Genomic DNA, 19,625 nt, shown 5'->3' with positions numbered 1-19,625 from the left:
TGTCTGCGGGCGCTGAATGATGACATCATCCACCCCGAGATACGGCCACATCATCTACACCGACACACACACTGCCTACGCAGACAAAAACACACCATGCAATAAATAAATGGCTTTAGAAAGATGTGAGAGATACAATGTTCACATTAACAATGATAGCAAAATCCAAAGAGATTGAGGAAGGAAGAATTTATGAAGCGCGTATGATATCTGTCCATATGTTCACTTAAAGCCACATAATGCTGCATTGTACTGGCACAGAAAGCCATTGTCAGTGATTGGATTTTTCTTCTTAGCTAGTGAAGTTTGCCATTGTTCCAGAACAGTGCAGTGGGAGAGAGAGGAGGCATGTGTGTATTCTCGCTCTCTCAAGACCATGCCTATACTGTAGGCTGCAACAGCCTCACCCTGACCCTGAACACTGGACCCCAACCGTACAAGCTGAACCCCAACCTTAAACTCAAAACCCTAACACTGAACCCTAACCTTGAACACCTAACCACTAACTCCAACTTTAATGATATGATGAGAATGGTTTCAATGAGGATGATGAAGCACTTTACGCCGGAGTCAAACTCGGAAGTCCACCTGGCAATGCCCTTCCTAAAGATGTGGCCAGACCATGACCATGCTGTCTCTTACATTCTCTCCTGATTTTCAGCAGCCTCTCGCAGATGACCTGTCACAAGGTGGTCTCCAGACACCACAGGCATAGGCACCACAGGGTGTGACCTGAGAAGCTACTGTGACCTCCGTCCATTCTCGTTTCCTCCCCTGTGGAATCTTCCAGAAGGCTGGAGGGCCAGCATGCCAGAGGCAGGGTGGGACAGTGAGCCTCTTTCTCCCTGGAATCTCGGGTGGGAGGCCTGGCCCAGGGCCACATGCCGGGAGGACATGCCTCCCATGCCTCAGGCCCACCACCATGTTATTGTTTTAGAACCTTGCCTTCTTTTACGCTAAGTCTGTTCAAGGTTTGCTAGCTGTGTGCTCGCTGTGGTGGAGGCGTGTGCTAGCAGTGTTACCTCAGCGTGTTGTAAGGCGTTGCTAGTGATGTTAGCTGTGCGTGCGAAGCCCACGTTAATGGGCAAGAGGTGTGTTAGGTCTGTTATATTCCTGCTAACGCTGTTCTAAGCCTGTTCTAGTGGTAATAGCTGTGTGTTCTGAGCCTAATACAAGTGATCCAGAGAATGTTACCCTCAGGGCCATGGGGCCGCCAGCCTGCCCAGTGATAGACATTCAGGAGAGGCTCGTTAAATTAGCTCCTCCGCGTATGAATAAAACAGCCGCCACGAGGGGACCATGAGATCAACCAGAGGGAGTGAAGTGCCGCATAACCCCATCACAGGTGCAGCACTCGTCTGCTACTTACCCCCCCTCCTTCATTCCACTGCTTCGCTCGCTCCCCGGGAAGGGTTATGCACGCTGTCAGCGCCAATGAGGCCAGCGTCCCTCGTGTCTTCTCCTCGCCTCCGTTCTCCGTCCTTCTCCCCTCCCCTCCCGTCAACTCCTCTCCTGTCGTCTATTGTCTTCTCATGTCCTCTCTTCTCCTCCTCCTCCTCCTGTCTCTCCTTCCGCCTGTTCTCGTCTTGTGTCATCTCCTCTCCTCTGCTCTTTTATTATTTCATCTCCAATTCATCTCCTTTAGTTTTCTCCTCGAGTTGGATCTCCTCTCCTCCCCTTTTTCCCCATAGTGTGAAGCATCGTTGTGTTCGGTGATGACCACGGATCACAGTTTACACACCGCCGTGATCTAACATCCTGCTCCATGCGACACCTCGTCAGGGGCAGTGGGTACTGGTTTGCCACAAATTAGCCCTCCAAACTATCTGTCAAACTGACGTCTTCTTTACTTTCGTCTATCATTTCCTCTCCCGACCTTCCTCTCTCTTTTCTACTTTTACCACAACTTTTCTCTGAGGTGTTGATACATGCAATACATACAAACGATGCCATATTTATTGCAGGATCATGGGTTGCTTTTTAACATCTTGCCACAGGCAACCACTGGCTCAGATGTCTAATATTTCAAGGTAATAGTCACAGAAAAGACAGACATCTTCTTCAGAAACCCAATTCTATATGAGATGACAAAAAAGATGAGTAAGGTGTAAAAATGTTCTGACTACAGCAATTTCCTGACTCATTAAGATGGGACAGTGTGTGTTATCAGATGATTGACTTTCAGACTGGGTTTGCTATTAAGATTAAGTGAAAGGTAAAGTCACAGAGCAGGGCAGCAGCTGACTGGAAGACCTGCATAGAGCAGAAAGACCACTATATATCCGATAAATAATGAAATAGTCTAGCTGATAGCAGATAGACTGTTTGAAGATAGACTAGTAGATAGCAGATTGACTTGACTAGCAAATATACAGGACTAGCTGATAGCAGATAAACCTGTCTACAAAATAGACCAGAGAAGCGGAAAGCAAAATACTAGACTAGTATATAGTTCTGCATAGACTAACATGCAGCATATATAGACTACAATTTAACAGTAAATAGACTTAACAAATCAGACTAGACTAGCTCGAAGACATACATGAATTAAGTACAGTTTAAAGTCAGTTCCACATCTGCCAGTAAATAATAGCTGCTCAAAAACTAGACAAGAAAAGAGGATATTCAATCTTTTGCCGTCCATAGACAGTAAAGTTTTAAGGATAAACCCTCCAGAAAGTTTGTGAAGTAAACAATGAGCATTGCAGCAAGATGAACTGTTTATTTAGCGCTTTTCTTTCAGTCAAATAAACTAAGATAAAGATAGAGACAGGGGAGCAGAAGAACACAAAAGGGGGGTCCTTTCTGTGTTTGGTGCAAGAAACAAGTGAGGCCGTGTTGGAGAGAAGAGAGGAGGTCAAACTGATATCCCGAGGAAATGAGATGGATGAGTCATAAAGGTGACTGAAACTCTTTATTTCGCCTCGATCCCCCCACTTTCTCTGTCTCTCCAGTTCATACCCCATCCCTTTGTCAACCCTCCCCCTATTTCTGTCCCCTTCCTTCCCCAGGAGAGATAGGAACTGATTGCTTGCTAGTTTGGAAGGTTCGAAAGAGGAGCAAGTCTGTCACATTCTGTCTGGCCCCAGCAGGGACGGCCTAGGGGAGCTGTCATGTCCCCTAGAAGTCGACAGTTAGCTCTTTTACCAATTCCTCTTGGAGGATTTCGGAGGATCTGCAGTCATTATTACTGAAAACCCTCGGTTCCAGGGGTAAGGAAGGACACTATAATTTATCAATCAGAAACTAGGCTTATTTGCTGTGTTGTCAATCCCAAAAACGCCCATCGAAGACTGTCTGCCTGTGGCACGATGACGTAGATAGTGTCCCAAATTCAGCAGGTACTCTCCTGACATACCCCACCTCTAGCGAGGATTGTCAGTTTTGAAGTCATGCCTCCTGCAACATGTCAACGGAACCCTGTGAAGTCCTGTACTCTGGGCCTTGCACAGCTTCCAGCCTGCCTGCTCCCTGCTCAAGTCCCCGATCAGATAAGTGTCACTGTGCATCGGGCTGAAAATCCATACTTATAGGAGTTATTTTAGGGACATTGGTCCCATTGTTGTGCAGAAGTAACTATGCAGGGGCTGACAATGGCCCAGTGTTCCCACAGAATTAGCATTCAGATTGGCTGGTGTTCCTCTACACGGTTTCTGGCCGGCCAGGGGACAGTAGGAGTATTGTTTATTGGCAGGTCTGTACTGGATGCCCTGTGCCTGCTAGACTCCGACAGTATGGAGGTTTACAGGCATAACCATATTTTTGTGTCAGTACAACGGCCACAGCCCTGGCTTTGCTCGGAGAAAACAAACAGAAATGGGATGCCAAGAAGCATAAGGCATTCAGCAATAAATCGTAAATCAATGAGTCCCTTTCACAGTGTACACAACAGAATTATTTGATTGCTTGCGTTTCAAGAGAGCTCGCAAATGCGGCCTTAGATGCTAGGTACATGATGTATCACCACCATACCGTACGTCCAGTAAATAATACGGTATATACATCACACGACCTTCGGTAGTGTTGAATGGTGGCTGTGAAATGTACCAAAACACCTTGCTAACAGACTTGAACCAGTCTTCCAGCTGGGATATCATCTCATAGGTGCATGCTACACTGCGGTACTGTGGGTCTCATGCGGGTCCCTTGCTGGTCTCCCATCAGCAGGAACAAGCCCAGGGTAGGGCTCGCTGAAAAGGACTCATTGTCCCCCAGGCTGCTTGTTGATGCCCCATGCTGGTCCTACTCCATAGATAACCCTTGTTGTTTCTGCACAGGCCTGGCCGAGGCAGATGTCGACCAGAACAATGGCTGCGTCTCGGAGACGGCGGTGGCGGCCGACTCCACGGGCGCAGAGGGGCCCGGCCAGGCCTGGACCGACGCCAACACAGCTGACGCTGACGGCGCCGCGCCCCGCCCCCACCTGGTCCGCCTCTTCTCCCGAGATGCCCCGGGACGAGAGGACAACACCTTCAAAGAGCGGCCCTCTGAATCGGACGAGCTGCAGACCATTCAAGAGCACAGTGGAGCAGGTTCGGAGTGCGGATCGGAGAGCCCTGAGCAGGACCTAGACTAGAGTTGCGTCTTCTCTCTTTCTCTCTTCTTCCCCCCTAACTCTCTCTCGCTCACCCTCGGGAAACAGAGCCCTGTATTTGACCAGTATACTACCGCTACCCAAACCAAACGACCACCTATCGCACCATGGCTTCTGCTAGTAGCTCAGCTCAGTCAGCCTTTGGACTGGGGCGCAGGAAGCAGGCTCCAGGGCTCCTGGATCAGATTGGGAAGTTCTTTGGAGGGGACAAGAAGAAGAAGAGCAAGGTGAGGACAGAAAAAGGGTTATTTGGGACTAATACACACAGCTCACTCTGCAGTTTTACAAAATACACTCCTAGTCTGGCCTCAGGGACGGATCTGAAATGACGATTTTGATGTTGACCCGATGCAAGAATTTGAAAGAAAGGAAATTATTTTGGTTTGTATTTTTATGTTCATATGATTTCTCGAAACTGTATAGAAATGATATGTTTGTTACTATAATAGACACTGGATATCTGCTTTGGGTGTGGTTGGAGATAAGGCTGTGAATTGGAGTAGTTCATTTTCATTTTTGATGTGGTACTTGTCAAAGAAACAGTTTTGTTTCATTTAAGCTCTAGTATCTGTGGTACATTATGGTCTTAATCTTAGTGCCAGTGAATGGTAGCATTGTTGGCTGGTTTCTCTTAGTTGCCATTGTTTGCTCTCTTTTAGCAAGTAATTATATAGTTATCATATATATGTTTATTCATAGTGTAAAACTAAGTTGTTGCACGTTGTGTGTCAGGTACTGAAAAAGAATGACTTGTTATCAGTAACATTGTTTATATCCTTATTTAGTTTATTGATCATGTCATCGTTTGGGAAACTGTTCCGAAAGGCAATTTGCTACTTTTCCGACAGACTGACAGTTAAAATAGTTGACAGATTAAGAAATTGACCAGTAACAGGGTACAAGATTCACTTCTATTTAGTTGTGAGCTTTTTTAAAACATTGTGAACAGAGTTGTGAAATGTTTTGAGAGCATATCACCCTCTCTTTCCTCTCTTGACTAAAACACTGGTCTATAACATACATTGTACAGAAAAGAATAGAAGATATGGATAACTATAAAAATGGTTAAACAAACTGAGTTGGTGAGTCATATTGTGTCTGCCTGGTAAGTGGAGGACTAGCAGAGAGACACGGTACAGAATTAGGTCCGCAAAGAGGGGAGCCAAAGTTCCAGGCAGACAACTGGAGAAGCCGTTCTGCTGTTTAACTCTGTTCCTGTAGTGCACCCAGTGAGCAAGGGTAGTTGACCTCAACTGGGTGAGAGTTAGCGTTGATTGTTTTTAGAACATGGTCTTTCTTGAAGATGATCTCTTTCAGAAAGCTTCCAAAATGTGCATTGTCCCAAGCCTTAACAGAATAGAACAGGTTTTACCTGTTGGATAGATAGTAAAATTGCCAATTTTTACACATTTTCTTTTCTTGCTTTATTAGTACTTGCCTGTGCCCTTCCCTCACTACTCCATATCAGATTAGTTTTTTTTCTAAATGGAAATACACTTCTGAAATATACATCTGCTGGGGGGACATCATCAGGGTGTCCTGGATTGACAAAACAAAACTGTTAGTGTTGACTTTACCATAATGTTATATGTTGTATTTCTGTCTCTTTAATATCACGTCTGAGAAAGAGTTTTCATAGTTGACCAGTTTACTGGTTTGTTTTAAGCTACGGTATAAAAAGGTATTTAAACCAAAGGTTTGCCTTCAGACTAATAGTTTTTAATATCTCAAGTATGGATAGGTCTGACCCACCTCTGTTGCCTAAAGCAGATGCAATCTGCTACTAAAAAGTTGAAAATAACTTATCTTAGCTTAGCTTTTGAAGCAGACGTTAAACAGCTCAAATAGTTGGTTTACAGGTATTCATTTCCAGTATTACTGGCACTGATCAAAGGCAGTCTTTGAGAAGTACTTTGTGGAATATTGTATCAAACGGTATTGTTTATAATATTATACTTAGCCCCTTTAAGTGGTTGTCATATTTTAAAACGGTTTAACATATGGGATAAGTCAGAATGGAAATAATCATGACCAATAGTCATTTGAGTTCTCCCAATGGCCATTATCGAATTACTAATACTTAACAATTTAGGGTTAAATCAACATGTTTCTCAATTTAATGTCAATGCTTTGACACTTGGCTATGAATGGGATGTTTCATGTTTATGAAAACAATACCTTTTTTGCCAAAACTCAGGAAATTAATCCAATATTAAGTGCTACCTGAACTGGACAATGAGTGGGATTTCAAATTATTCCAAATGACTCCAAATGACAAAGTTTAGTAATGCTGTAAATTGACAGAGTTTACATGAGCACTCCTAGCTACTACCCCACTACAAATGGAAAACACACAAGCCAATATATATATATATCCGTGTCATAATGTACATCTTTGTATAGCTGTCAAAGCTAGCGTCAAAATAATGCAACCTTTAGCATGTCTGTTTACCATTCAGATATTAACTCCAGTTTCTTAATGAATACTGCACTCCACCCCAGTGTCTTGGTCCAAAGCCTGTCAGAGATGTTCTTCTCTTGCTGGATTTAGCACACCTCAGGTTCACCTGTGTGTCTTTTACCCTGACAAGTGGAAAGGTTCCGGAAGTGAAAATTGCTGTTGAGGCAATTGCACTGTCACCGAGTTTAAACTCAGGTTGAAGTACCTTTCTCCAGTTTTGATCCAGGTTAAACTGTTGTTCACCATAAAGCCCAGGTTAACCCATCTTTTAGAGGAAAGCTGCATCCTAACGGCTCTGTTAAGAGTTTAAACTGGAATTCCAAAACAGTTGCTGTTGAACTTGACCTCAAGGGTAGTGTAACTGTATTTTCCACCCCTGTTTTGGTTATTTATGACTATTCTCATGACTAAGTTTAACATATATTTTGAATTCATTGATTTGTATTAATTTAATAATATTTTTGCATTGGTAGACACAAATACAATTATGGGTAAAGATGAGGGGTATCACTTTAAGAGTCTGAAATATAAAAGAACAATGGTAACATTTCACTTGATTGAATTGTATTGGGTGGATATAACCTGGACAGCATGGTAAATTTGCCAACCCCCATGCATGTATGAACAGACCAATTACATTAAAGCCCCTTTCTACAGGCTAAACCGATGCAACCTGTGGCTCATTCAGTGACAGTGCAATTGCTGTTATGACTCAAGGTAGCAGCATTTTGTTCAAAGAGCGTGTAGGTGTCATCTTGACCCAGGTCGGATCCTAATTTGCTGATCCCTTTTGTAATGCTTTGAGAAAATCCAACCATTGCTTGTTGTTTGTACTTCCTGTGAATTGTAAATGACCAACAACCTGTTCCTAACCTGATCCTGGTCTCTGGGCTTTTGGATTACGGCTTGATTAAACTCTTTAACAATCACCTTCAGCACTGTTTTCATTGTTCTAATTCCCTTTATGTCTACAGTATGTCTCTTATTTTTTATAATCCACTCATGATACAAGGGATGGGATGCAAGGACTCTTAACTCCAGTCTGTGAGGTTCACATGCTTTGAGCTGCATTAGAATTGGTATAATCCTTTCATTGGGAGGATATTTTTTTACATTAAATAATAAATGTATTGTCGACAGTTAAAGAGAATCTGAAGCAACCTGCCCCGTGGAGTGTATTGTACAGTAAGGGTAAAACAAAATATCTTAATGTTACAACGCTCAGCTGAGGCAAGAAGAAGGGATATGTTAACCTTTTAGAGATCTGCTGATCTTATTTAAAGTAACATAAGTCGCTTATGGTCATGGACGGTTAGAGCTAAAGCCTTGTCATTTGTCCATATCCAGTTTAAATCCAATTGGGAAAGAAATACCGTTAACAGTAGATATATTTGCTGAGAATAGGAATGTTGTTATGTGACACAAGAGTCATGAGTGGAAATGTTTTGTATTTGTTAAGATTAATCAACCATGCTGTTACTAATTAGCTCAAAGAATTCAGAATGGGAATGTTTTGTTGTCAAGTACCACGTTACGTGTGAGCGCACTCATTTGGTAGATTCATTCTTGAAACTATTTGTAAAATAGTTTCAAGAATTGCCATCTGAGACTTTAGAACACATCAGCTTTCTGTGCTGTCTGGGGTCGCTCCAGTGAACTAGCTTGTCCTGTTTTCCATTCAAATCTGTCGGTTTCAATACATACTTTTTGCTACGGAAATAAAGACTAAAACACCTGTTTCATAAAAAATATATATTATACTATTCATCAGGGTACAGGAAATGTTTGGACTCTTCCCTACAGGTAATGCTTGTTTCCTGTTTCCTGTCAGATACATTTCCTGGTAAATTAATGCTGTGTGGTGAAATGTGATCTTAAACCTTGAGAAGAGCATCAGAAGTTTAGATCTGTGGTGATTTCGATGTTTGAGCGCAGGGATAATTTAAATAGGCGGATATTGTAGCAGTTGAGTGTTTCGTTTATTGATTGATGTCAGACTAGTCCATTATTTGGACACTGTTGCTGACGATGACTCAGACCTTTCCTACGTTGCTAACCTTTTGAGGGTCAACATCGCATCTAGCAGCTGTTTATTAAAAAATTGTGATACACTATGATGTGCTATTGTTTGTTTGTGATTCTGCTGCTGTATGTCTGAGTTTGTTCCCACATATCCATCCCCTCAGTATTATATGTAGAGTTATAGAGCTAATGATGGTTTCCGCATCCTCTATGCTACTGTGAGTAGGATAGAGGAGTAGCACAGCTTGGGCTGTGTTTCACTCCGGACTGACGAGAGGTTGGACCAGTAGGGAACACTGGAGTCCAGGTCAGCTTCTTAGCTACTGCAACATTCAACAGTGCTGCCATGCTCTCCTCTCAAACACACACACACACCTGCTATGCCCCCCCCCCCCACACACACACACATCTGCTATGCTCTCTCCACATAGACACACACCTGCTATGCCCCCCACACACACAAACACATACCCACACACACACACATAAAAGGATGTCAACCATAATGTATACCCAATCATGCATGGGAATTGTAAATTAGATGTTTCTCAGTTTGATGTATAGTTGTTCATCCTCTCTGGCTAAAATGAGAAACATTGATGTCTGAGCTGTAAGCCCAAGAGAATGCAGTCTTACACAAGCACACACACACACACACACACTCATCTCTCATTCTCTTCAAACATCAAACGAAAAGAACATTTCCTCCCTGCCCAACACGCAATTATCCGTGGCTCTGTTCTTTGGTTCTGAAAGGACCCTTCTCCAGGGCTTCTGTAGTGCCACAGGGCTACAGCCTGGCTCCCTTCAAAACACGACCATCTTCTGTAGGAAAAGTAGAGACTCAGATAATAGCAAGTGCAACCGGACACCGCACGGTCTGCGGAGAGTCATGACTGAGCATTTCCTAACCTGGAAAGAAATCAATCAAGAGGAGGCTCTTGTTGTTTCTCTCTTGTTTTATCTTCCTTTCTCCCTCTATCAACTCACGCCACCTGCCACCTCACGTTGTTTTTAACAAAGCAATCCCTAACACAGCCTCTTGTCTGCTACATGAGTGAGACGCGCGGCGCTGTGTCGTGACATCTGGACGACGCGGCGTCGAGTCATCAGTTCTCTCCCTGCTGCTTTGAGAAGTGAGCCGCCCGTGGACGTTCCGCTCTGCCTCCAACGTTGACGTGGCATAGCGCTGCTGAGTCACGCAGCCCTCTGACAGAACCGGAGACCAAGTGTTGAGCTGTTGGTGTGAGCACAAAAGGCTGCATACCTCAAAGGCCTGAGGGCTTGGTTTATACCCATCATGCCACAACTGGCATGGCAGGTCCTCCCATGCCCGGCAGTAGGAGGCCATGTGTGGAGAAGATCATGTTTGGGAGGATCTAAAGTGATGATGCGGTGGTTTAAGCTCAATTTCCCTCAAAGAATCACAGCATTCTTCCCCTCCAGACAGACTATGTTTATGCATGCATGGGCATATGTGTGCAGAGGCATGTGTGTGTGTTTTTTAGTGTATGTGTGTTTGTAAATGAATGATTGAGTGTGTGTCTGCCTATGTTCTCTGAGCAGACAATGGGAACAAAGTTAGCAAACTTCTAAAACAGCAGTCCTCTGAAGGAACCAAGGAAGATTCAGCCACCTAGAAATCTTTTTGGGTCCCACAGGACACAAACTGATCTCCAACCAGCTTTACAGCATAGTCCTTTGTAAACAATGCTGGTTTTGATCCTTTATTTCCACCAATCAGAGTTTTCCTCTGCAATGACACGAGCCTGGCTGCCAGCCCAATTTAGCCCCGCCCACAAACATTGGTCGGGAAGTTGGGTCTGGGGTAGCTCGGCTGGGGAAAAACTATATCCGAACAAGAGCTGTTCGGACCAATCAAATTGTCAGTGCGGGCTTTATTCGATGATGGACAGATGATCAACAGTAACGTAATCAACCACGTCACCAAAGAGCGCTTGGGTTGAATTCAAACAACATATTACGTTGCTCTGATTGGTTGTAGGTCTATCCAATTTAGCATAGAGGCATTTTTTGCCAGGTTCAGTTAAAACACGCCCCATACTCACAGCCAAACGGAGCGTTATCAGACTCATATTCTGACCAGAATTATGAGTATGTCAACGTCAGGCTACAATGACACACACTTTTCACTCAAATTGTAGCCCTTTTAACAAGCAATGTTGTAGAGGAGGTAACATACAAACCAAACAGCACCTTAACCAAACCAAAACCCTTTAAGAAGACATGGAAAAACTCCCAAGAAATATCAGTTAAAAAAAAAGAAATCTTTGGGGGCGCAATGCTTTGAGGGTTCCCCTTCTCCAGAGATGATTGGTGACACAGACAGCCGCAGACCATAGGCTGACAAAATGATGCAGCAAGCATAGAGATCAAACTAAAAGAACTGCAAGTGAATTGATTGAGGTGATATTCCGAGTTCTGAATTGGTACAGCAACTCTGCTCTGGTTTTAAATCACACGTCTTCATGAGAGCTTTTTTTAATGAGTTTTTCCACACGCATTATCAATCTGTCTGAGACGTGACGTTGTTGTTAATGGGGGGGGGGGGGGGTCCTGAGAGTTTATTAGTGTGAGACGACTAGGAAACAAGTGAGGGAAGGAGGAAGTGATGGGGAGAGCTATAGAGCAGAGTAGCACAGGGGAAGGAGGTAGAGAGAAGAGGTGAAGGAGTATCACGACAGGTGGGCCAAGGGGATGGCTGTATTGAGAGTAAGTGAGATGGAGGGAGCAAATATGCATGGAGGGAGGGAGTGACAGAGAGGGAGGAGGGAGGGAGAGAGTAAAATGGAACGACAGGCATTCTACGCCAGTGAAAAATGCCTCCTTGACCCTCCCGCTGCTAGGCAATATGCCCCCAGCTGGTTCCCACGGCGACATGTGTGTCACCATAGGGGGCTTTGAACTGAGCCACGGGGCTTTTCTAGAACTGTCCGTCCATCCTCTGTAGGTTTGAACCTGGCGTGACTTTCTAACACGATCTACTGTACCTCACCTTCCCTCTTCCTTGACCCTTTCCCTCTTTCACCCCCCACCCCCATCTTCACATCCTTCCATACTTTCTCCTCCTCTTTTTCTTCTTCTTATCCCCCCCCCCCTCCACAGGGGTCTTTCCGTGGAGCTTTGTCCTCCTCCCCTGCCAGGCCGACCGCGGCGTCCCCTCGCAAGCGCGGCGCAGAGAACGCAGTGGTGCACTTCTTCAGAGGCATTGTGAGTCTTTACCAACTCTTCTGAGGGGACCTCCCATTGGAAACGTTGCAAACTTTGTCAAGGCATTGGAAAGCTATGCTTGTTTGTTTCAATCTGTGGTCTGGTCAGCCTTTCCAAGCCACAGCCAGTGGAGCTGTTGCTCTAAAAAGCAATATATTCCTGACTCTCTCTCTCTCTCATCAGGTGTCCCCTGCCCCTCCCAAGTCTAGGGTGAGTCACATTCACCATCACGTCGCTCCGTCTCATGGTCATGCAGAGTTATGGATTATGCCGTTTTCTTAGAGAAGTATCATGTGTGCCTTGGCCTTTGTTTCATACTGTAAGCTGTGTCTCTGAACCAGGCCTTCCCTGCTGGCGTTATCTGTCTTTCACCTTTCCTCTCTATCTGCCCCCCTTTCCCTCCCTCCCTCCCTCCCACTCACTCACTCATACACTCCCACTGTCTGTGTTTCTGTTTTTCTGTGTGTTTGTCCCTCTGTCTGTCTGCCCGTCTGCCTGTTTATCTTTCTACCTGTCTTTCTACTTGTCTGTCTGTCTGTTGCCTTGCCAGTGGAGCGGACTCCAAGCCAAGCTAGGCCTGGTAGGTGTTTAACCGCTGCTCCAGACAGAGGTGTCATGTCCGACCAGCTACTGGTTGGGGGGTGGGTTAGGGTCCGGTCTTTCATCAGATTCACTTGTCTCTGTTTCTGCCCCGTAAACTACCATCTGGTGCAATGGCACCTTTGGCTTAGTATACTGTACGTGTACACTACAAAATATACAGACTACAAACCGTCAATATTGTATACCCCATAAACCGTTCCCTGTAAATCTTTGAGCCATCGTCATATAATACTATCTTTCTGAGGCTTTGTATCCCCAGTAATCTACGCATACATGCCCACCAGCTCCATCCCCTTCCTTTGTTTAATCTCCCTCCCCCCAGGCCACTCCCCCGCCAGAGGCAACAGTCAACATCCTGTTCTTAAAGCCCCTCTCTGTTTGGTGACATGAATCCTGCTCCATCGTCCTCCTCACTTTCTACTGATATGTGGATGCTGTGGGTGTTATGAGTCATTTAACAGCTAACGGTGTGTGTACTGGAGTGTGTGTGTCTGTGTGTCTGTGTGCGCGTGTTACAGTGAGAGTGAGATGAAAGAGACTCCTTTAATCTCTTCTCCCCGAGGGATTTTCGAAGAAAAAATAAATCTGTCCAGATTGATGTTAAATCTCGGTTTCATCTCAGTGGTTTCTCTTCTCAATCTTAAACATCAATCTTCAAGGCACGGTGATGAGATTAAAATGCACTGTATCAGAGGGCATTGACATGAAACCCTTTTCTGTGATTGTAAAGTGACGCGCCGCTGATTCATAGCCTACTGATGTTGTTTCGGGTCATTAATGATCTGGGCTCAGTTTGGCCTCCCTCCAGTCCATCCCTGACTGGTGGGTTGGGACAGACACTAGGATCTGATACTGAGGCAGGCTCCAGACACTCCATAGTCTGTCCTGAAAGCGGCTCTGTCGGCTCACCCTCTCTCTCTCCACCTCCTTCTTTTGTCTCACTCTAATCATCCCCCCTTCCTTTCATTTATCTCTTCTCAAGGGGTCTCAGAAGTCGCAGTCTGCCAAGGCTAAGAAGGCCAGCCCTACTGATGGCCAGGGAACTCTGTCCAAGATCTTCAAAATGGTAAGCCTATTTTTTTTTTTTTTTTAAACCTGCAAGAAAGTTTCCATAGTGACAAAATAACCTAAACTCAATCTCTAAAGACGATTCTTCTAGGCTCAATCATTGATTGGTATATGATGCAATGTTTTACACTAATCACGTTCTCAATCTCTTCTGAACATCTTTTCCACCTCAGTGATGACACCACACATTCAGTGAGTAGCCTAACCGTCAGGTAACAAATAACATCCGCTTAAATTGCTACAAACGTTCCACCTATCCAAGCTGGTAGACAGTTAAGAGATAGTCATCACAATTTATGATGCAATTTTGAAGGTAGGTTAATGCCAATACTTCTATTCTGTGCAGGATATGGGTCCAGAGTTTTTAAAGCAACATTACTGCCAAGTAAGGCTATTGGAGAGCCAGGTGTCAATGATGTATGTTTGCCCGCAATGGTGGCGACTGGCGAGGGCTATGCTAACCGCTAAAGGGCAATAACTACCATTCCATCATCTGCTGGATATTTTCCAGACCTTGTGGCTTCTGATACATTCCACGCCGTAGCACCGACGGCGCTGCGCTGCCTCATAACCGCCGTCACGACTCACGACTTGGGTCGTGCATTCATTTTGGGCGCCTTGTTTAGATATTGTTGGTTTGTTTACCTGAAAGAGAGTGAGGCTCGCGGATTGATGCGGGCTTATTTGAGGGACACGCTCCAGCAAGTCTCTATCTTCTCTGGCCTGGGTTTATTCCAACAGGGTTCCTTCCTAGCATAGCAAAAGATAGGCTCAGTCATAGTCAGTTAATTAGCTTGGTGGGAAAGGATTGGAGGTGTGAGGGTGTGAGGGAGTGAGGGAGTGAGTGAGGGAGGGAGGGGTACAATAATTTTGTAAATGCACTCCTTAGCTTATGATAGGTACACCTTGCCTACTTGTACTACTTGTACAATTAGCTAGGCCAATTTATTACAAGCTACAGTATGACAATGGAGCTACTGTTCAGCTACAATTAATGAAAGGCCTACACTGTACTGCAGTTATGGTGATGATATAGGCTACACAATTATGTGTGAGTTCAATACTGCTGCTAGGAATATGCTAGTCTAATGTCTATTATTCATACACACCAGCTAACTAATTTATGTCAAGTGAACTTCCTATCTGCTCACTATCTGCTGTAAAAACGGGGGACTTTATCTCATTTGAAGAGATACAGCATTATCCATTTTACACTCTTTTAGTTCTTTGTAAGTTTTTTAAAATATGTTTAGCATTTTAATTAGTTTTTCTCTGACCGACAATTATTTCCAGCTCAAATGGCTGTTCAAAAGGCTCACAGCAAAGGCTGCCCTCTTTTCTGTGTGCAAAGATTTATCAGCTTTGTACGATATGGATTATCTTTAATCCAATCATTCTCCCCAAAGCTTTGTCTCATTTGTATAATCTGTGTACCATTTAGATCCTTGGCCCTTCCTACTTCACCATCTAAACAGAAAACAATGCTATTCTATTCTTGGAATAAGCTCCTGTTATATTGAACATCATATCTGCGTTCTTGGCCAGCAGGCAAGTTGGTAGTTTAGTCTCAAAGGATCCAGTGTCCACAGGGATGCAAATTATTTGTCAGCTCCCCAAGAGAAGGAAACATTTGCTTCAGAAAATGTTTATTACCACTCACAATACTGCCAGGAAAAACTTAAGACACAAACATTGAGGTTGTTTGAAGGATTAATCCTATGTGAATTGCAATAACGATCCATTCTGAAGGAATATATTCATGTTTCTGTTGTCTTTTCAACTAATTCACGCATTTCCCCTTGCTCCTCCAGGGAGGAAGTCGAAGTGCTTCTCCAGCCAAACGCTGAGGTCCCTGTCTGCACCCCTTTCAACAGCACCTGGGCAGATGTCATAACTAAGGGACTACAGTGGGAAAACAGAAGAAAAACGAAACCTCTCCCTGCTTCTCTAACTCTCTAACCTAGACTATAACTCTGATGCCTCTTTCCCTCCTTGGCTGGTAGTAGCAACACAATCTGTCTCAGCATTGTCTCATCTGGCATGTGTCCCCCATCCTCTTCCTCCCCATCCGTCTTCTCCTCGTCCATCACCATGTGAACTGCAGTTGCAGGTTGCCCCCCACCCATTCCTCCATCTTTACGTCTATAGCTACCTGTCATATGACTCTCGAGCTACTTGTTGTATATTGTCTACCTATGTGTCATGTACTTCTCAAGTTACCTGTCAAATAGGTCTCTAGCCACCATGCTTTAGCCTTTGTGTCTCTGTCTAAAATATGTCTAACCTGGCTGGCTAGCTGAGTTGGACCTGGGGTAGAGATGGTGGATGTTCCTTTGACCTGACCAATAGCATGTCAGCAGGCCCAGAATGACCAGGTTCAGTTCTGGCTCAGTAAAGAGTGGTTTTTCGTCCTGTCGAAATTGTCTCTCGTCATACAGGTCAAGTCTGTCATCCGTTTCATGAGCGGACTAACTCATCCTCTCATTTATAATTGTGGCCTACTGGGCTTTGTGTTTTTTTTTTTTCAACACTTCCCCTCATATCTTGGCCAATCATGTCTCGTGTTAAATGTGCTGTCCTTCTATGTTTCACATTAGGATCTCTTATTGGCTGTGAACTTCGGTGGTTACAAAAATGTGTTAACCCTCTAAAAATCTATGCAATAAATTGTAACAATGACTGAATGATGTTCTAGTTTCTAACACTGCTTCATTTTGATTTGATTTCCAGTCGATTGTTATGGCTGAAGTAAACACTCTAACGTTACGAGATGGCTCTGGGATTGTCCCGACCATAGACCTAACCGATTCTTCTGAAGTGCACTGGTTTCATCCCTGCATGGCAGCGTCTCTGCTCTGAACGCTTCTGCTGGCGCCGCCACCCTATGTACTAAGCGCGCTCAGAGATAAAGCCAGATCTCCCCCCCACTGCTTGTAGTTGTAGTCTAGACACGTCGTCCTTTTTGTTTTAACGGTCTCCAGCTTTAAAGAACAGAACCAACAAAGAATATAAAACAGCTAGCTGAAGCAATGCCATTTTTTGTTCTAAGTGCCAAACAACTGATTTCCTGTTGTCTCTCTCATGTGGATTTTAAACACAAACACGTTCACAAAGGTGCTCAATACTGTAACTAAATATCAAAGAATCTGAAAAAGATTCGAATGATGATAGTTCAGGAAATTAATGAGGGAGAGTCGTCGATAAGGTTATGACAGATAAACATTGTACTACCAACACCACTATACTGTCCTTGTTTATAAAAGGAACCCTGTGTTTTACTGTACAATAGGCATGTGTAGTCTGTAGCATTCTCTGCCTCTCCCCATTCCACATCTCTTTGTGTGTCTGCATGTGTGTGCGAGTGTTTGTGTGTGTGCCTGTGCACATGTGTTACCTGTGTGTGTATGTGTGCATTTCCGTATGGGTCCTGTGAATGAATGTAAATTAAACTCGAGACCCTCATTGTTGTACCTATAATAAATATATGTATGACCAGCCACTTAACTTGAAATAAAAATAAATCAATTAAAAATCCAACAAAACTGTCTGTTATTGCCATTCTGTTTGATTAGTTCTGGAACAAACAAACCACACCGTAGTGTGTCCAGTAGTGTTTATTATATGTACACATGTGAAATATATATATTTCGAAATGATTGTATTAGCAAAATAATGAAATCCATTTTATTTGTGTAATTTTTTCTTTATAAATACACTTTTATATTGTATTTGTGTATAACACACATGCACAATTTCTAGAAGATTCTTGTATGTTGCACTATTTCTGGTTACCCTTCTGCAATCTTAGATCGGGGAAGGTTGTTTCAAGTCCCAGACCTGACGTGGGCCCTCACAGCCTACAGATGGTTTTAGTCACCATGACTCCGCTAGCAGCTTGTGGGTCCTCCCACACTCCTGGCACCTGAGGTTATTGGTTTTGTACCGTAATTGCATCTTCATTAGGGAAATGTGATACTATCCTGAAGGTACTGTAGGGACAACGCAGTCAGGACAGAAGGCTTCCACTCTCTGACCTAAAATCTAATATTAAAGGGAATTTATTCAGTCTATTTGAAACAAATGTTTTTGTTAGGGTATACAGTACTATTAAAAACCAGAAAAGAAGTAGAAAATCTGTTTTATTAAACATTTTCTGAACATTAAAAAATACATTCTCGCCTAACTAAAACTCAACAGCTTATAGTCTTTGTACACTGGCATAGCTGGACAAAGAGCTTGTTCACCCTTACCATCAGAAAATAGGCATCTATCGTACACTATTTACAAAATAAAATATTGTATAAAAAAGGGTTGTGCATGAATTCTGTCAGCCTCATGCCACTCATGGTCATGGTTCAGCGGAAGATGTTTACACAGAAGACGTCTATAGTGGTTTCACAAGGTCAACTCTACATCGTTTTGTCAAACATAGATTCTAGTTAGAACCTGCTAAATGTTCTATAGAGTTATTTTTTCTGGGGTTCTCATACAGAGACGAAGAGGAGCACCTTTTCATCTTGGAGGGGAACATTTAAGCTACCCTTGTTAGCACTTAGACCCATTCAAGGCCACCTTCCATTTTATATGGCAAAAGAACATTCGACAAAACTAAACAAAGTAGATTTAGCTTGCCTTTTACAAAAACGGTAGAATATAAACATACAAAAATATAATGTCATGAAAAGGAGAGAAGAAAACTTTTTTCCCCCTCAGTAAACTGCACAAAAGCGCTGCGTTTGGACATTGCCTGTTCCTTGGCTTTGAGAGGCTGGCACGGGACGAACATGAGAGTGGACGGCAACACCCGATGCCAAACATATCTGAAAGCTAACTTTCCTCAGAGTTCTGTCCTCTCTGATATTTTGGACGAGGGTTGCCTTCGAACTAGAACAAGGGAATTAATGTAACAGTCCCAAAAGCCTGAGAAGAAAGAACGAAGACCTTGCATATTCTTCCCAGGTTTTAGTCTAATCTATGTTGACCTTCTTTGAAACAGAAAGACACAAATAGCACGATTGTTTTGTCTGTTTCCGACGCGAAAAACCTTTGTAAGCCTGGGAAGGACACGTTCAGAAAAAGTGCAGTTTGTTCACAAAAGCATGCAACTAACAGTGGCTAGTAGTAGTTGGGGTAGTTGTGTGAACTACATGACCCATGATGCCTCGGTGGTGTGTGAGTCGCTTCAGAGGGCGACTAGGGGAAGACGCCTGGCATGCTGCACTGCCAGTCTCCGGACGACTCCTGGACAACCTCTTCCAAGTGGAGCTCCGGGAATTGGCCCTGGATGTCTCCACCAGGATTAGGCTCGTGTGTGTGTGTAGGCTTGCGTCTGTGTTCCTCACCATAGTCGTGCAGCCTCTTCATGTGTAACTTCATGTTGCTCTTCTGGGTGAAGCCGATGCTGCAGACCTCACACTTGAAGGGCTTCTCTCCCGTGTGCTTCACCATGTGCACCTGCAGGCAGCTCTTCTGGTTGAACGCCTTGTCGCACTGCTCACACTTGAATGGACGCTCTCCTGGAAGAGCGACACACACACACACACACTCTCTGAATGATCTCAGCAACAACATGTCAAAAAGTCATTTATTGTGACACAAGCATTCCATAGGTGTGTGTGTGTTGTGTGTCACCAGTATGTTAGACGG

The 19,625-nt window shown here is 43.9% G+C and overlaps 3 protein-coding genes across 14 annotated transcripts in view; 2 read left to right on the top strand and 1 right to left on the bottom strand.

The window, feature by feature from the left end:
- The window catches only part of LOC124488648 (myelin basic protein-like), a 34,006-nt gene extending 18,116 nt beyond the window's left edge, over window positions 1-15,890 (top strand). Inside the window, exons 4-10 of one of the 7 annotated variants that reach the window (XR_006958731.1) lie at window positions 4,278-4,821; window positions 12,204-12,308; window positions 12,492-12,518; window positions 12,859-12,888; window positions 13,894-13,977; window positions 14,153-14,171; window positions 15,791-15,890. Coding sequence is in view for 1 of the 7 variants with exons in the window: in XM_047051373.1 (XP_046907329.1) it covers window positions 4,278-4,576 (299 nt within the window). In the remaining 6 variants the exon portion in view is untranslated. Of the gene's footprint in view, window positions 1-4,277; window positions 7,985-12,203; window positions 12,309-12,491; window positions 12,519-12,858; window positions 12,889-13,893; window positions 13,978-14,152; window positions 14,172-15,790 lie in introns of those variants that run through there. The other 6 variants (XR_006958730.1, XR_006958729.1, XR_006958727.1 and 3 more) reach the window with 6 other exon arrangements.
- LOC124488649 (myelin basic protein-like) lies at window positions 4,702-15,890 on the top strand. Of its 4 annotated transcripts, none has more exons than XM_047051377.1 (6): window positions 4,702-4,821; window positions 12,204-12,308; window positions 12,492-12,518; window positions 13,903-13,977; window positions 14,153-14,171; window positions 15,791-15,890. In XM_047051377.1, exons 1-5 carry the CDS (start codon window positions 4,702-4,704, stop codon window positions 14,153-14,155), a joined length of 330 nt encoding a protein of 109 aa, XP_046907333.1. In that variant the 3' UTR covers window positions 14,156-14,171; window positions 15,791-15,890. The 4 variants fall into 4 exon arrangements, with proteins under 4 accessions (XP_046907333.1, XP_046907332.1, XP_046907331.1 ...); XM_047051376.1 differs by having other exon boundaries at window positions 13,894-13,977; XM_047051375.1 differs by lacking the exon at window positions 14,153-14,171.
- Window positions 15,891-18,101: 2,211 nt separating this feature from the next.
- Window positions 18,102-19,625, bottom strand: part of LOC124488623 (zinc finger protein 236-like) — a 31,639-nt gene continuing 30,115 nt past the window's right edge. For all 3 annotated transcript variants that reach the window (XM_047051335.1, XM_047051337.1, XM_047051336.1), the window contains exon 38: window positions 18,102-19,495. In XM_047051335.1, coding sequence (XP_046907291.1) covers window positions 19,173-19,495 — 323 coding nt within the window. In that variant the 3' untranslated portion in view covers window positions 18,102-19,172. The remainder of the gene's footprint in view (window positions 19,496-19,625) is intronic.

This window comes from Hypomesus transpacificus, unplaced genomic scaffold (genome assembly GCF_021917145.1).
Source record: "Hypomesus transpacificus isolate Combined female unplaced genomic scaffold, fHypTra1 scaffold_149, whole genome shotgun sequence".
Classification (NCBI taxonomy): Eukaryota; Metazoa; Chordata; class Actinopteri; order Osmeriformes; family Osmeridae; genus Hypomesus; species Hypomesus transpacificus.
The sequence above is the reverse complement of the archived record's forward strand: the minus strand, read 5'-3'. Positions and strand labels throughout refer to the sequence as shown.

What these genes read in the sequence shown, in the direction of transcription:
- LOC124488649 (XM_047051374.1), top strand. Translation starts at nt 4,702, where the DNA reads ATGGCTTCTGCTAGTAGCTCAGCTCAGTCAGCCTTTGGACTGGGGCGC. An exon ending in ACAAGAAGAAGAAGAGCAAG is followed by an intron (nt 4,822 to 12,203) that starts GTGAGGACAGAA and finishes CCCCCTCCACAG; the next exon opens with GGGTCTTTCCGTGGAGCTTT. An exon ending in CTGCCCCTCCCAAGTCTAGG is followed by an intron (nt 12,519 to 13,893) that starts GTGAGTCACATT and finishes TCTCTTCTCAAG; the next exon opens with GGGTCTCAGAAGTCGCAGTC.